The 15,880-nt window shown below is 44.9% G+C and overlaps 1 protein-coding gene across 4 annotated transcripts in view; it reads right to left on the bottom strand.

Moving 5' to 3' along the window:
- slc1a6 (solute carrier family 1 member 6) overlaps positions 1–15,880 on the bottom strand; it is a 164,142-nt gene that overhangs the window by 24,005 nt on the left and 124,257 nt on the right. For all 4 annotated transcript variants that reach the window (XM_070859838.1, XM_070859839.1, XM_070859837.1 and 1 more), the window contains 2 exons: positions 6,763–6,967; positions 5,010–5,052 (listed from right to left, as the gene is read on the bottom strand). In XM_070859838.1, coding sequence (XP_070715939.1) covers positions 5,010–5,052; positions 6,763–6,967 — 248 coding nt within the window. The remainder of the gene's footprint in view (positions 1–5,009; positions 5,053–6,762; positions 6,968–15,880) is intronic.

A 15,880-nucleotide genomic window follows, 5' to 3' on the forward strand; every position in this document is an offset into this window, starting at 1 on the left:
CTACCATATTATGGTCACTTTTCCCCAAGGGGCCTCGCACAACAAGATTGCCAATTAATCCTCTCTCATTACACAAGATCCAGTCTAAGATGGCCTGCTCTCTAGTTGGTTCCTGAACATATTGGTTGAGAAAACCATCCCTTATACACTCCAGGAAATCCTCCTCCACTGTATTGCTACCAGTTTGGTTCGCCCAATCTATATGCAGATTAAAGTCACCCATGATAACTGCTGTATCTTTATTGCACGCATCCCTAATTTTCTGTTTGATGCCATCCCCAACCTCACTACCACTGTTTGGTGGTCTGTATATAACTCCCACTAGCGTTTTCTGTCTTTTGGTGTTCTGCAGCTCTACCCGTACAGATTCCACATCATCCAAGCTAATGTCCTTCCTTACTATTGCGTTAATCTCCTCTTTAACCAGCAACGCTACCCCACCTCCTTTTCCTTTCTGTCTATCCTTCCTGAATATTGAATACCCCTGGATGTTGAGTTCTCAGCCTTGGTCACCCTGGAGCCTTGTCTCTGTAATCCCAATTAAATCATATCCGTTAACAGCTTTCAGCGCAGTTAATTCATCCACCTTATTACGAATGCTCCTCGCATTGAGACACAGAGCCTTCAGGCTTGTTTTTTTTAAACACATTTTGTCCTTTTAGAATTATGATGTAATGTGGCCCTTTTTGATTTTTGCCTTTGATTTCTCTGCTCTCCACCTTTCCTTATCTCCTTTCTACCTTTTGCTTCTGCCCCCATTTTACTTCTATCTGTCTCCCTGCATAGATTCCCATCGCCCTGCTGTATTAATTTAAACCCTCCCCAACAGCACTAGCAAACACTCCCCTCAGGATATTGGTTCCGGTCCGGCCCAGGTGCAGACCGTCCGGTTTGTACTGGTCCCACCTCCCCCAGAACCGGTTCCAATGTCCCAGGAATTTGAATCCCTCCCTCTTGCACCATTCCTCAAGCCACATATTCATCTTAACAATCCTGCTATTTCTACTCTGACTAGCACGTGGCACTGGTAGCAATCCTGAGATTACTACCTTTGAAGTCCTGCTTTTTAATTTAACTCCTAGCTCCCTAAATTCAGCTTGTTGGACCTCATCCCGTTTTTTTACCTATATCGTTGGTACCTATATGCGCCACGACAACTGGCTGTTTACCCTCCCCCTCCAGAATGCGCTGCAGCCGCTCTGAGACATCCTTGACCCTTGCACCAGGGAGGCAACATACCATCCTGGAGTCTCGATTGCAGCCGCAGAAACGCCTATCTATTCCCCTCACAATAGAATCCCCTACCACTATAGCTCTCCCAGCCTTTTTCCTGCCCTCCTGTGCAGTAGAGCCACCCACGGTGCCATGAACTTGGCTGCTGCTGCCCTTCCCTGATGAGTCATCCCCCCCAACAGTACCCAAGGTATATCTGTTTTGGAGTGGGATGACTGCAGGGGACCCCTGCACTATCTTCCTTCCGCTGCTCTCACTCATTCCCTATCTGCCTGAGTAATCTTTATCTGCGGTGTGACCAACTCACTAAACGCGCTATTCATGACATCCTCAGCATCGCGGATGCTCCATGCGCAGCTCCAGTGCTGCAATGCGGTCTGTCAGGAGCTGCAGCTCGGTGCACTTCCTGCACACATAGTAGTCAGAGATACTGGAAGCGTCCCTGACCTCCCACATAGCACAGGAGGAGCATGACACGGGTCTGGGCTCTCCTGCCATGACTTAACCCTTAAATTAACTTAATTTTGCAACAATATCAAAGGTTATCTACTGATAAGGAAATTTAAAAAAAAGATTAAATACTCACCAATCCACCAGCCAATCACTTACCCACTTGGCTGTGACGTCACCCTTCGATTTCTTTCTAATTCTTTGTTTTACCTTCGGCCCCTGCACTAGCACGAGCTGGCCCCTCCAACTGCCGCCGCTCCGACTCGCTGCCACTGTCCTTTATCCTCCCGCGCCGCTCCTCTCGCGATGCTGGAGCATCGAGGTTGAAAATGGTTGCACGCTGATTGACGTTATGATCTGCCTACTTCCACCGCACGCTCCCTGTGCCCGCACTAACAACTTACCCAAAATGCTGCCCCTGCGTGGCCCGCACCAGAAGTGTGCAGCATGAAGCGGATTCATTTTGGACTCAAGACACCATCTGTAGCACCATAAAAAAACGGACGCCACGGAGCCGAGTTTAGCGGCCATGGACTCAAAAAAGCATTAGGTGGGTGAGTCATCAACATCTGGATTCCGGTGATAAAGCTGGCTGGAACACTGTTCCAATTCTTGTTTCACTGGATACTTAAAAGTACCGTTTCTTACCTTCTCAGGAGATTTCCAAAGTTGACATTTTTTATTGACTATTGGACCTCCTGACATTATGAAAATAATTTTCCGTCCTGTTTCTACAGACCTCCAGCCATACACTTCCAGAGCTTGCCTCAGCACCGGCACTCACCCTGATGCCACTCTTTTCGGCTTTGTCACTACTCCTGGTGCCTTGTTGCCATTCCTTCCTGTGTTACAATTTGTCTTCAAATGTCTAGGTGAACTTTGAGGGATTTAATCTGTTGAGGAGAATGCTTGTGCAGAGTTGTGCGAGGGTGCTCTGTTCTCCCTTTACTGCTAAGCATTGTTCTATTGTGCTGTATGCAGTTTCTTTAAAGGAAACAGAGCACATGTTTCCCAACTCCTTACCCTACATCTCTACCTGACACTTTGCAGTGTGATCTTTCTGCTTGCCATAGCTCCTTCAGAAGTTGATGACGATGATTTAAAGGTAGTAATGGCAAGGTGTGCTGAGATTAAATGGGGGCTATTGGATCTGGAACAAGTTTTTCGAGGAATACCATAGGCATCATAGGATTGTGAATAGGCAACTAATATTGTGTCAGTGACATTCTTAATGCAGCAATCACATATATCGTCCCTGTGGCTCTCTGAAAGTTCCCTGTGGCGTAGATGTAGGCAGTGTTTAAAATAAATGAATTACTGCCTCCATTAAAATAGCAGAGAGAGGCATTTTAGATGAATGCATTATGTGTTTGTACGTTAGTTGCCCATGGTATAATTTCAGGGCCCAGAACTTTTGCTCTTTTTTCAATTGGTGGAAGACTCAAAATTGCATTAACACTAGTGCAGGCATCATTTTACTTGGTTGTCTCAACTTTTCATGCACTAATCCATGGCCACTACTACAACTACTAGCACAACAACAACTTTATTGTACCAAATGTCTCAAGGGACTTTACAGAGGAGTAAAAGAGGGATGCTTCACCTAGTCTGGGGTGGGAAATTAGGGGAGATGATTAATGACATGGGGATAAGGTTTGAGAAGGATTTAAAAGGACAAGAGAGCAAACGAGGTAAAGGAAGAGAGAGGTCGAAGGAGGGAATTTCAGAGAGCAGGGTCTAGGTAGCTGAAAGCTCTGTTGCCAGTGGTGAGGTGGGATGCTTTGGAGGCCCAGGTCAGAAGACTGAAGGCTGGAGGAAGGAAAGTAAACCTGGAAGAGGTTGTAGAGGTAGAATGGTGCAAGGCTGTGGAGGGATTTGAAGATGAGGACAAAGATTTTAAATGTAATATGTTGAAGGGTAAGGAGCCAGGTAGGTCAGTGAGAATAGGAGTGACGGATGACGGATTTAGTATGGGACTAGATGCAAGCAGCTGTTTTTAGACAAGTTAGAATTTATGGAGCAAAGACAAAGGGAGGCCAGCAAGGAGGGCATTAAAGTAGTCAAGGCTGGAGGTAATAAAAGAATAGATAAGGGTTTTAGTGGAAGAGTTATACTAGGAGTGGAGACAGACTACAAAGGTGGAGATAAGTTCTATGTCTTTTGGATGAGACGTTAAACCGAGGCCCCGTCGGCTCTCAACTGGACATAAAAGATCCCCTGGCACTATTTCAAAGCAGAGCAGGGGAGTTATCCCCGGTGTCCTGGCCAATGTTTATCCCTCAAACAGCATCACAAAAAAACAGATTATCTGGTCATTATCACATTGCTGTTTGCGGGAGCTTGTTGTGCGCAAATTGGCCGCCCAGTTGCTCACATTACAACGGTGACTCTACTCCAAATGTACTTCACTGGCTGTAAAGTGCTTTGAAACGACTGGTGGTCGTGAAAGGTGCTATATAAATGCACATCTTTCTTTCTTTTTTAACTTTAACATTATCTAATTAACTCTAACATGCAGTGCAAAATATAACTATTTGAGTAAAAAAGATATTTTGATACAACAGCGGAAAATAAAGAGGATTAGGATGCATGAAGTAACCTAAACAATGAATCCTCTTGAAATACATGGAAGTGAGGTTAAACGTCTGATGAAAGGTTATCGACATGAAACGTTAACTCTGTTTCTTTCTCTCCAGGTGCTGGCTGATCTGCTGAGTGTTTCCAGCATCCTCAGTATTTTGCTTCTGTTTCTCAAAATGTTCCATTGGTTATTTTACAGAGGATTAATATATTGGCTACCAAATTCCAATTGCCAGCAAAAGGCTGTAAGCCTGCCTAAGTCAGGATACCCAAGGCCCATCCCAAATTATGGGCATGGAGCCATTTGCATATTGATGTGGGCACATTGCGCTATCCTCAATCCATTGGCAACAAAGCTGGAATGGTTACCATGCTGCTCTGATAAGAGGTCAGAGGGCCTAGGACTGTCCAACAAAAAGCGAAGTATTTTTTAAAGCTTAAGATCCCAATCAAGCCAGCGAAGCAATTTTTTAATGTAATTGATCTCCTCACGGAATCAATTACCTTTAATTGGAAGATTTTTGGGACCTTTCCTGAACTTCAGTGGAAGTAACGCTGGCTCTTGGCTGGCATAGGGCTCCGCTGTGGCCTTTAAAGAATGTACTGGTCGAAATTCCCAAGAAAATGTGGGACACCTGCGCCCCCCCACCCCCCTATTCCCAGACATGCTCCCCTCCCCTTCAAGGAGATGTTTGTCATTTAGAAACAAAGCTTAAAATTGATGGCTTTGTTTAGTGACTACTCACCTGCTTGAAACAAGCCTCAACTAGATTGGGTGGGAACATATTCCTGTAGAACACAAAGGTAGAGAATTAGTACAGTGACTATAGTTCAGCATCTGTATTTCAATCTGTGCTGATGCACTTTAGATTAAGAGAATCATAACAGTATGAAGTAAGAGGTGCAAGGTTGCTTTGGACAGTTATTTCAAACCAGTCTAGAGCTATCATTAAAGTCCGAGGCATAAGATTTTAAGTTACATGTCAGCCACATACCTTGGGCATGATAAGCAAAAATGGTTAAGACTGACAAACTACTCCTGATGCATGCACAGAATGCCCTGAAATTCCAGAGGACTTGCATGATGCCAGAAGTCTGAAGTATGGTATGATTTTACTGCAGGGCCTTGCCACTCTGTCGCTGGGCACAGGCTAGCCTGGCCAAAGCATTCAATGGCACAAAGTTAACTTGGTGACTGCTCCTTTGTTGTGCTGTTTCTCTTGGATCAATTGTTGTTTGGATATATCTTTGTGGGGTCCAGTTAATACCTGTTGTATGTCAAGTACACTTGCTTCATGCAGATGTAAGAAAAAACTTGCACAAATAACTTATTTATATGAAAGAAAGAATTTACTGTTGGCAGTACTGATGTGATTTCTGGGGGAACCTGACAACCTGCTAATCCAGCCTCCAATTATGACAGGACAATGGAAAGGGGTTCAGTGGAAGAAGCACTCAGCTCCTCTCCTATTGGAATTTCCCAAAGAGGCCAAGAGGTAGAACAAACCTGACAGAAATAGGTTGTGCCCTGTAATGTATGCACTTGTCACCCTGTCGCCTACTTCGAAGCCAGGTCGCTGTTTGGAGTGTGGGCAGGAGCATCGGTGGGGCCCTGGTAAAGCAGGTGAGCGGGAAGGGATCGTGGCTGAGATTTGGTGGGTGATCGTGGCGGAGGTTCGGCGAATGTTTTGTGGCGAAGGAGCGGCGAGAGATCGTGGCTGAGGTACGGCAAATGAGGGTACAGGGCTCAGAAGAGCCGAGGGCCCAGCGGCAGCATGGGCCAGCCCACACTGCGATATGTGTGCGCTCTCGGTCTGTGCAGCAGAGCTGGTCTCCAGTCGTCCTGGTTAACCCTTGCCACTGGATAAAGGCCTGGCTCTGTCAAGCCCGTGTGGTGGCTGATGTGCAACGGTCACCACATGTTAAAAAAATCCACGCACAGGCATCTTCCACCCCCTCAACTGGAGTTCCCGACTTGAATATCGGGCCCTTCATTGAAACATCTGTGAACTCATGTGGAAGCAAGTCATCCTCGTTCGAGGGACTGCTTATGATGATGCACTTGTGAGTATGCTCCCAGGTTTTAGAGCTGTTGAGTTGTGAGTGGCTTAGCCAGTCACATGGTGTTCACAAGACTCAATAAAACCCCAGCCAGTTGGGTTCAGGGGATCCACGATGGGGCAGGTGGTTGTGAGCCTGATAGATGAACTGGTAATGTGTAGTGTGATTGCTAAAAGTTTGTTAATAAACCAACTAGTTCTTAACAGCAATGTGTTGCTATGAATTCTTAAGCAAGAACCCATGAAGCAAATACATTACACGCCCCAAATTCCATTCATAGCAACATAGGAGCAGGAGTAGGAGTAGGAGTGGTAGCTCCTTGAGCCTGTTCGGGAATTCAAAGCCAGCTCCTTGAGATAAAAGGTCACCTAATCCACTACCTGAGTACTTATCTGATTATTGCACAAACAGTTACTTTTCATTTCCACACTCACTGACCTGATTAGATCCATGAAAGCATCAGCCGCTTGCACTTGCTCAATCTTTCCCTCCCGATGTAGGTCAACTTTTGATCCTTTCCCAGGATGGATGATCATTACCATGATAATTCCGATGAATACAGCGATGATAGTGGTTACCATGTAGAAAACCACAGCTCGGAATCCCATTTTACCAGATGCTTTGCTGTCCAGAGCTGCCATTCCTAATTGATAAAAAAAGTTTTAAAATAAACAATTCAGATGCAGACTGGTCTGCTAAGGAACTGACCCTGGAAAGCAGCAGTACAGATTAAAGAGACACAATAATACTGACACTACCTGACCACTGCCACAGAGATCTCTTGTAACTTGCTCACTATTGAAGGCTCACTATTAAAGCGACCTGTTCCTTATCATACTGCTGTCCAAAACAACTTACTCACTGTCTCAGCACTCTTTAACTAAACTCCTTTCTAATAAAATCTATTTACTACTTTTTAAACAGTTGAATGCTGTCATGCTACTCTCACACATAATCTACCCGTAACTTTCTAACACATTCGGGTTGGTACCATACTTCTCTATCTGCTTGCAATCACACTTCCCTCCAACATTATCTGGTTACCATTACAATGCTCTCTAACACAATCTGGCTTTGTGAACTAACTGGCACAAACTGTACTTAATTAGATGTAATTCTGTAACCCTGCACTTCCAGTGGCGAATGTTGTAGCCTTGGGGTGTATACCACACAGAGGAGGTCACCTCACTGTAATTTTGTAAAACTTTTCCAGGAAAGTGATTTTTCTTTGGCTTTGATCTCTGCAGCTTCACAAAACACGTCTTCTGCTAATAAATGATTACCAGAGACTATTAAATTTTGGATTGAGGAAATGATTTTCTAATGGGAATTTCTTGCTTTCTGTGTTATGAAGAGGAGAAGGATGAGGATGAGGAAATGGAAGAGGCTAGATTGGAGGAATGTAGAGTGAGGATTCATATAAGATGCTTGTTTCCAACACGTTAATATGCACTCCATAGGGTTTACAGACTTTGAAGGCGTTACTTAGATTTCTCCACCTGTCCATGCCTCTGAAGGTGGCACTCGCCACCCATTACCCCCCACCACCCCCGGTGGTTATTGATGAGATATGCCAGCTGCGGGCTGAAGACATGCAGCTCACTGGAGTCGAGAAGGATGAGAGGGGAATCATAGAAACATATAAAATTCTGACGGGACTGGACAGGTTAGATGCAGAAAGAATGTTCCCGATGTTGGGGAAGTCCAGAACCAGGGGATACAGTCTAAGAATAAGGGGTAAGCCGTTTAGGACTGAGATGAGGAAAAACTTCTTCACCCAGAGAGTTGTTAACCTGTGGAATTCCCTACCGCAGAGTGTTGTTGATGCCAGTTCATTGGATAAATTCAAGAGGGAGTTAGATATGGCCCTTACGGCTAAAGGAATCAAGGGGTATGGAGAGAAAGCAGGAAAGGGGTACTGAGGCGAATGATCAGCCATGATCTTATTGAATGGTAGTGCAGGCTTGAAGGGCCGAATGGCCTACTCCTGCACCTATTTTCTATGTTTCTATGTTTCAATAGGTTAACAGAATTATCTGTAGCAATGAAAGTGACCACAACAACAATGTGCACTTATATAATGCCTTTAACAGAGTAAAATGTCCCAAGGTGCTTCACAGGAGCGTTATCAAGCAAAATTTGACACCTGACCCATGCCTTGAATTTTTTTTGCCACTGGATCTTTTCAGGCAACTTCAGGTGACCACTGTCACATTAGTTAGGCCACAGCTCACCACTCTATAAAGATCACTGATGCTTCATCCAGGCAGGCCTCATAGCTCATAACCTTCTCAATGGAACCTGTAAAACAAAGAGTGGGAGCAGTCCAATTCTATAAACTGACAGGATTACTACGGATTCAGGGAGTCATTGATGAAACGCATGTAGCCTTGAAAGCTCCATATGAAACCCTCCTCATTTTTGGACCCCATTGAATGCTGTTTGGAGAGCAGCAGACCTGTGAGAGACCATGGATTAATCAGCATTTTTGAGTTGCAGCACTAAGCCAGATAGGCCAGCTTTCCCTCAATGGATCCATAAACTGCCGCTCTGAAATTCAATTGGCTTTACTGGGCAGGCACACCAATCATACCATTATTATTCAAATCACCAACACCAGGATTTGGGACGGGATTAGGGCAAAGACAAATGGACGGGCAGAAGTCTCGGCTTGCTGCACTTGCAATGGTGGAATGTGGCTTCTGGAATTTCTACTCCGTCAAACGTTGAGACTAAGGGTGAATTTTCACTTTTATCACCGGGCTCATTACAAGTGTCAATGGATCGGCCGCCCATTTACACCCCACACGATTTTAATTTCCACTGAAGTCAAAAAGCGAAAAGTCAACCCCTAGTTTTCTTTTAACTCCATCCTTAGCTACTTTAACACCATTCATGCAGTACGTGTGCTGCCTATTTTACCTTCTCATATACAGCACTTTACACTTGTCTGTATTTAATTTAATCAGTCGTTGTTCCGCCACTTATATATTTTATCCAACTCATTATGCCATTTCTGAATTGCCTCCTCATTGTTCCAAGTCATTAACGTAAATTCAAAACAGTGGTATTCCCATCACTGAGCCCTGGGCCTCCACTGAGTACTTACCCCACCCTGATTTAACGCCTATCATGAGTACACTTTGTTTTCTACCCTTCAGCCAAGTTATCATTCATTCCCAACACACTAGCACTCTCATCTACAAAGAGTAATAATAGTCATTTGGACAGTAACACTGTCATCTAGAATCTATCATACTGACAGCTCTTTGGAGCGTAACACTGACATTTACATTTTGTAATAATGACAAATATTTGGATGCTTGGAGCGGATTTCTCAATTCAGCAGGGTTCCTGCTAGAAATGGGTCAGGGCAGACCCCATTCTGACTCCACTGAATTTTCTGGGGTCAGTTTCATTATAGTCATGAGGCAGGCTACCGGCTCTTTCAGCACTGCCTACTGGAGGGAGGCATGGGAAATCCGGTACTTTTGAAGCATTTTTATGGGCAAGCAGCTTATTTAACAGCTGGGAACATGGACTTTGAATAGTGAGACAAAGAGCAGCATGGCTGAGGGTGCTGCAGCAGGACACAGAGTTCCAAGTTCACAGAGTTATCTGTGGACATTTTATTGTTCCAAGAAAGAGTTAGAAAGGAGAAAATATTTATGACTGAGGGAAGAAAGCCAACAAAAGGAAGCAATCAGGGACAGTAGAAGCAAGTGGCTTGGTGGTTAATGCCATCTCCACCAAAATCTATAAGGCAACGCAACTGTAAGAAATTTAATGACCTCACCAGAGCAGGCAAGGTGCGAGGAAGCAATTCAATTTTGTGACAATGTAATTTAAGAAGCACATTTTCCATCCACCTTGCTCTCACTATGTGAAAAACACTCAACATAGAAATGTGCACAAGATACCATGAGAGCCTTCACATTCAATTCCTTCCATGAAACCAAATAGCAAACACTTTACATAATATGTAATTGATCCTTTCCTGCATTTATCAGCACCATTAAGAAATACTTATTGAAACCTGGGTTGCATTCCCTAAAACAGAGAGCCTTCTTTTTAAAGGGGAAAATGGCCCATAATATACCCCAGAGAACAGCCACAGATATTCGACCCCCACAACCTCTGACCTCTCACCCCATATGAGAGTGAAGCCTTGCAACTCATGGGCAGACATATGGACAAGTGAGAGTTGGGAGGTAAAAGGGGAATCAGCCATGATCTTGCTGAATGGCAGAGCATTCTCGAGGGGCAAAATGGCCGACTCCTGCTCCTATTTCTTATGTTCTTATGTAACTGGCAGATGCAGGTTGGCCATAAAATTGTGTTATTGTACAGATAGATGCTTGGTCATCAGCCCTCTCATTTACAATTGTGTAATAATGGTAGATTTTGATCACTAGCACGCTCACTAAATGTAGTATTTTGGAATTTTTGCCTTTATGGTATTGATATAGATTTAGTTTACAAAGGGTTCACTTTTTAAAACATAACATTTAGATCAAGTTAGGATGTTAATTTGCAAACAATGGGAAGTTAAGTACAACCCATAGCAGGTGTATGGTGTGGGTAGGACAGCCAGCATATACATCAGGGGCCAGAGTTTCCGCTTTGGGTGCAATTGGCAATCCGGGCGCAAATTGCTCTCAGAATTGTACTAGTTTTCTGAAGTGAACTTATGGTTCAAGTTTCCACTCAAACTCATTTGCATAATCACAAATGTAAAATTTTCCATGAACCAGCGCAATCGGACAGTTTAATATCACGTAATTGTTTATTTTTTCCCCCTTGCATTAAAAAAATTCCTTAACATATTTTTTATAAGAGTTTTAACCTGGTGTAGTTTTATTAATACAGCTGAAAATGGGTTTATCACAAAAAAAAGAGTATTTTTAATGTGTCTAGTCCACCACCTGTGAGTAACCCAATTTTAAAGAATGGAAAATGACTTTAAAAAGCTAAACAGAACCATTTACTAGTTTCATTGGTGTACAGTAGTCAGTTTCTTAGTAAATTAAATATGTTTTAATATTTCAAAGCTTTTAAGAGGTGCCTATTAGTGTCCTTGTGCCTAGAAATGCTGCATTTTAAGAGCCTCCTTGAAAGGCCGCAAACGGTCACAATCAGCAGAAACTCGTCCTGGTGATTAATTCATTCGATCTGGGGGCATGACCATTTTTGTGGCTGGGGCTGTTTCCCAGTGCGTTGTTTTTTAAACCAACATAAAAAGCAAGAAGAAAGAAAGACTTGCATTTATATAGCTCCTTTCACGACCACCGGACGTCTCAAGGCGCTTTACAGCCAATGAAGTACTTTGGAAGTGTAGTCACTGTTGTAATGTGAGAAACGCAGCTGCCATCTTGTACATAGGAAACTCCCACAAACAGCAATGTGATAATGAACAGATAATCTGTTTTTATTAAGTTGATTGAGGGATAAATATTGGCCAGGACAATGGGGATAACTCCCCTGCTCTTCTTTGAAATAATGCCATGGGATCTTTTAAGTCCACCTGAAAGAGCAGACAGGGCCTCGGTTTAAGGTTTCAACCGAAAGACAGCACCTCCAACACTGCAGCGCTCCCTCAACACTGCACTGGAGTGTCAGTCTAGATTTATGTGCTCAAGTTCCTGGAGAGAGACTTGTACCCACAACCTTCTAACTCAAAGCCGAATGTGCTTCCCAGTGACCCCAGCTGACACTAGATCGTGGCAACTCGATTTGCGCCAGACGTAACATGCTTGAAATTCCTCGATCTTTTGCACTGGTTTGGCCGATTTCGGGCCAATTAACCAGCGCAACCTAGCAGAAACTCTACCTCCAGATGTTTACTTTTATGTCATATCAGCTTTGCAACAATGGTGGTCGAATTTTGTGTGCAGCGGAAGTCGGGTAGACTGTGAGCCTGGCGTCTGCTCTGCCCGCATGCTGTAGTCAGGGGGAGGCCAGATCAAATTTTTGTGGTTGGTCTTGATTACAATTGTCGAGCTGTCCATGATAGTCACACTCCCCGTTGGCAGCTCGCAAGTTGGGAGGGTGGGAAATTTGATGGGGCAATTGCAGCCCCTTAAGTGCACTTTTCAGTGGTGGTTTGTGGAAGTAAGTTTCTGAAGCAGATGGCAGCATGACTTTATTCAGGGCCACCAGATTTTCTGATCCAGCCATGCTAAAAGAGCAAATAAGCAGTAGGAAAGAGGTCATCTTCCTCTTTGATGTGTGGTGGGTGCCCAGATAAATGACTTAGCAGCAATGGAAAGAGGTGGCAGAGCAAGTGAATGCCACCAGCATTGCTCGCCAGGACTCCTCTTCACATCTCTCTTACTCTCTACACAGTCCTAACCTCCCTCCCCCTACCCTCCGCCACTTTAGTTCCAGCACTATCAAACCTTCCCTCCTCCGTCTCCCATGCTTCTCCAATCACAATGGGACAACTTCATTGCACCTCCTTCTGCTTGTGCTCACACCCTCAACATCTGCTCCTGCCCTCACAATTACTTCCCCCTCTTAGCCACACTTGCTGTTTTCTTCCTTTCATCATGCACATCTCACCAAAGCTGACTCCAACATCTTCAAAGCCCGTCAACAGGGCACACACTGATCCACTTCTACTCTTCTTGCAGAAAAATCTGGCACAACAGAAGGGAAAGTACCAGAACAAGAGGCGATCCTGCCTCTATACACATCCTGACACCAATGGAGGAGGCAGTCGATCTGCATCATTGGCAGAGAAAGGGCCCAGCATTTGAGGTGACAAGGTTAGAGGCCAAGCAAAGCAAACCTTCGCTTTCTACTACAGTCTCTCACTCACATACTCAGCATGATAACCTGCTGCTGCGTTGCGCTGCCAGTTATCTGCTATTACTTATCCTTGTCACTATGTGTTAAATGTTGTCACTTGCTCCTGTTTCAGGCCTTGCAGGAGCCTATAGGGGGAACCCTCCCAAAAAGGCAGCGGCTTTGTTCTCATCCTTGAAGAGGTTGCTGGACCGGTTCTTGACTCAGGCAGAGCTCAGATCATATAGAAGGTAAGTGTCTTTATAGATAATGTTTGGTCCATGAACTGGTTTCAATTGCCTGAAGGGATGAGAGAGGAATTTTCCAGAGTATTTTTTTCCCTTATTGCTCTAAGTTTTTTTTGCCTCTCTCAGGAGATTACACAACTGTGGTGGAGGGAAGAAGTGTTTAGTCATGATGCTCTGGCAATAATGGTGTGGGGTAGGCATGATGGACCAGCTGGTTTTTTCCTCCATGTCAATTTTGTATGTTGATATGTTCCAAGCAGCAGCCCAGAAATGAGCACCAAGCATGGTGTAGTAAGTTACAGCAATCTGCACTGGGTGATTTACAGAGCACAATTGAGCAGGAACAAGTACAGGTGAAAAGAACGGCCCAGGAATCGGCTCATTGCAAGGCAAGCTTGAGTTCTAGCTCTGGTGAAGAGACAGTGATACAGACTTCAGGAGCCCAGGCTTTAAAAGAAAGGTGCTTCCTGTGCACCAGCAATTACTCAGTGCATTGAATTGCCAGGGAACTTCCAAAACATGTCTGACAGTGTGGAGGAATCCACTGCTAACTTGTGCCCGGTGGGTTCTCATGCCCTTGTCCCAAGCAGCTAGTCTCACACTTGCTGTGTAGAGGTAATGGCCCCAAGTTTCGTCCCGCGGCGGAAACGGCGCACCTCCAAGCTGGGCGCCTGTTTTTCGCGCCGAAAACTGCGCTTAAAAAAAAGTCCGATATTCTCGAGCTCCTTGGAGCTCGATGTCTGCTTGGCGCGGCGCGCTCTTCACAGCAGGGGGCGGAGCCTAACACTCGCGCCGATTTTCTAAGCAGCAGGGGGCGGGTACAATTTAAATTAGCCTTCGTGGTGCCGGCAACCCTGCGCGTGCGCGTTGGAGCGTGCGCGCATGCGCAGTCTCACACAAACATTGGCACTCGGCCATTTTTAAAAGGACTGCAGAAAAAGTGAAGATTTGTTTCTTGGACCCCTGCAAAGGCTTGTAATTTAATTTTTTTAAATATTTCTGTGTGTGAGGGAGTGCTTTTAGCAGCACTGCTGAATAAATCACCTGCTGAAATCAGTGAGTTCAGCTTTTCACTGCTAAACTTGCAGAACTGTTGCATTGGTGCATGCAAATTAAGGACTGTGTGTTTGGAGAAATAAGAGTGCCAATTCAACTTTGCAATGGATCAACGTCCACCAAGAACAAAGAATTTCTTGCATGAGGAAGTGGAGATATTAGTCAACGTAATTGAGCAGAGATGGCAGGAGCTAGATACCAGCAACAGAGGTCGCATAAAAGTGCCACCAAAAGAAATGAAGAAACGCTGGAACCCAGTGAATTGATGGCAAACCATTGCATAATACGTGGTGTTGACAATGCAGCACCCATTCTGCAAATTTAAATATAAAACTGTCGATGTGGCTGCCTCTCCCTGTCCAAATGGCCTCAGTCCCCCTCACAGCTCGAAGGCTGCTGCTGTATCTTCGGCTGCCGTCGAGCCACTGACGCCGCCCCTAAAGCGCGGCCGAATGGCCTCAAGCACCATAAAGAGCTGCATGTGTCAGGTGTTGATTCTTCGGCTGCCGGCCAGCCACTGACGCCGCTGATATCCTATGGCCGAATGGCCTCACGTCGGTCCGCTGCTGATTCTTCGGCTGCCGGCCAGCCACTGATGCCGCTGATATCTCATAGCCAAATGGCCTCGGATCCGTCCGGTGTTGCTTCTTCGCGGCCAGCCACAAGAGAATGAAGGCCTGCCTCAAGCACCGCAGCTCAGCTCGAAGCTTGCTGCCGCTGCCGTCGAGACACTGACACCACACCCCTGCCTGTCTCCAACATGAGAGGCCTGCCTGAAGCACAGCAGCTCGAAGGCTGATGCTATTTCACACAGGTAGGAACATGGTTTATTTAATCTTTTCTTTGCTTATAAATTTTTATTCAGGTTGGATTTATTTGTATAATATTTGTATAAGTAGAGCTAAGGATTGATTGTAGAATTTAATGACTTCCCTTCCCCCCCCCCCCTCGTTCCCTACGCCTAATTTGTAACCTAAGCCTGATTTTCTAAAGTGTAGACAAGGTTTTTTCGAGCGTACAAAAATCTTCACTTACTCCATTCTAAGTTAGTTTGGAGTAAGTTTCCACTGACGAAACTTTGAAAACAGGCGGAAGTGGCCGGACACGCCCCCTTTTGAAAAAAAATTCTGTTCCAAAGTGAAACTGTTCTAACTGACTAGAACTGGAGCAAACTAAATGTCGAGAATTCCGATTTCTAAGATACTCCGTTCTACACCAGTTGCTCCTAAAAATCAGGTGCAAAATCATGTCGAAACTTGGGGCCATAGAGTGGGAGGGCCGAACGTTGCAATATAAAAGTATCATGGCAGCTGCCTGGTAAGCTGGCACAGATCTGCATGATGTGCTGCCGGTGATCACACATTATTGGAGTGGAAGCCTTGCAATTCATAAAGGCAGTGGGAGTCAAGTGAAGGGCAACATGGGTGCAGTCAAATAGGTGCTAGATTTGGTGCAAGCCTGCAATC

Source organism: Pristiophorus japonicus, chromosome 18, assembly GCF_044704955.1.
Source record: "Pristiophorus japonicus isolate sPriJap1 chromosome 18, sPriJap1.hap1, whole genome shotgun sequence".
NCBI classification, from domain to species: Eukaryota; Metazoa; Chordata; class Chondrichthyes; family Pristiophoridae; genus Pristiophorus; species Pristiophorus japonicus.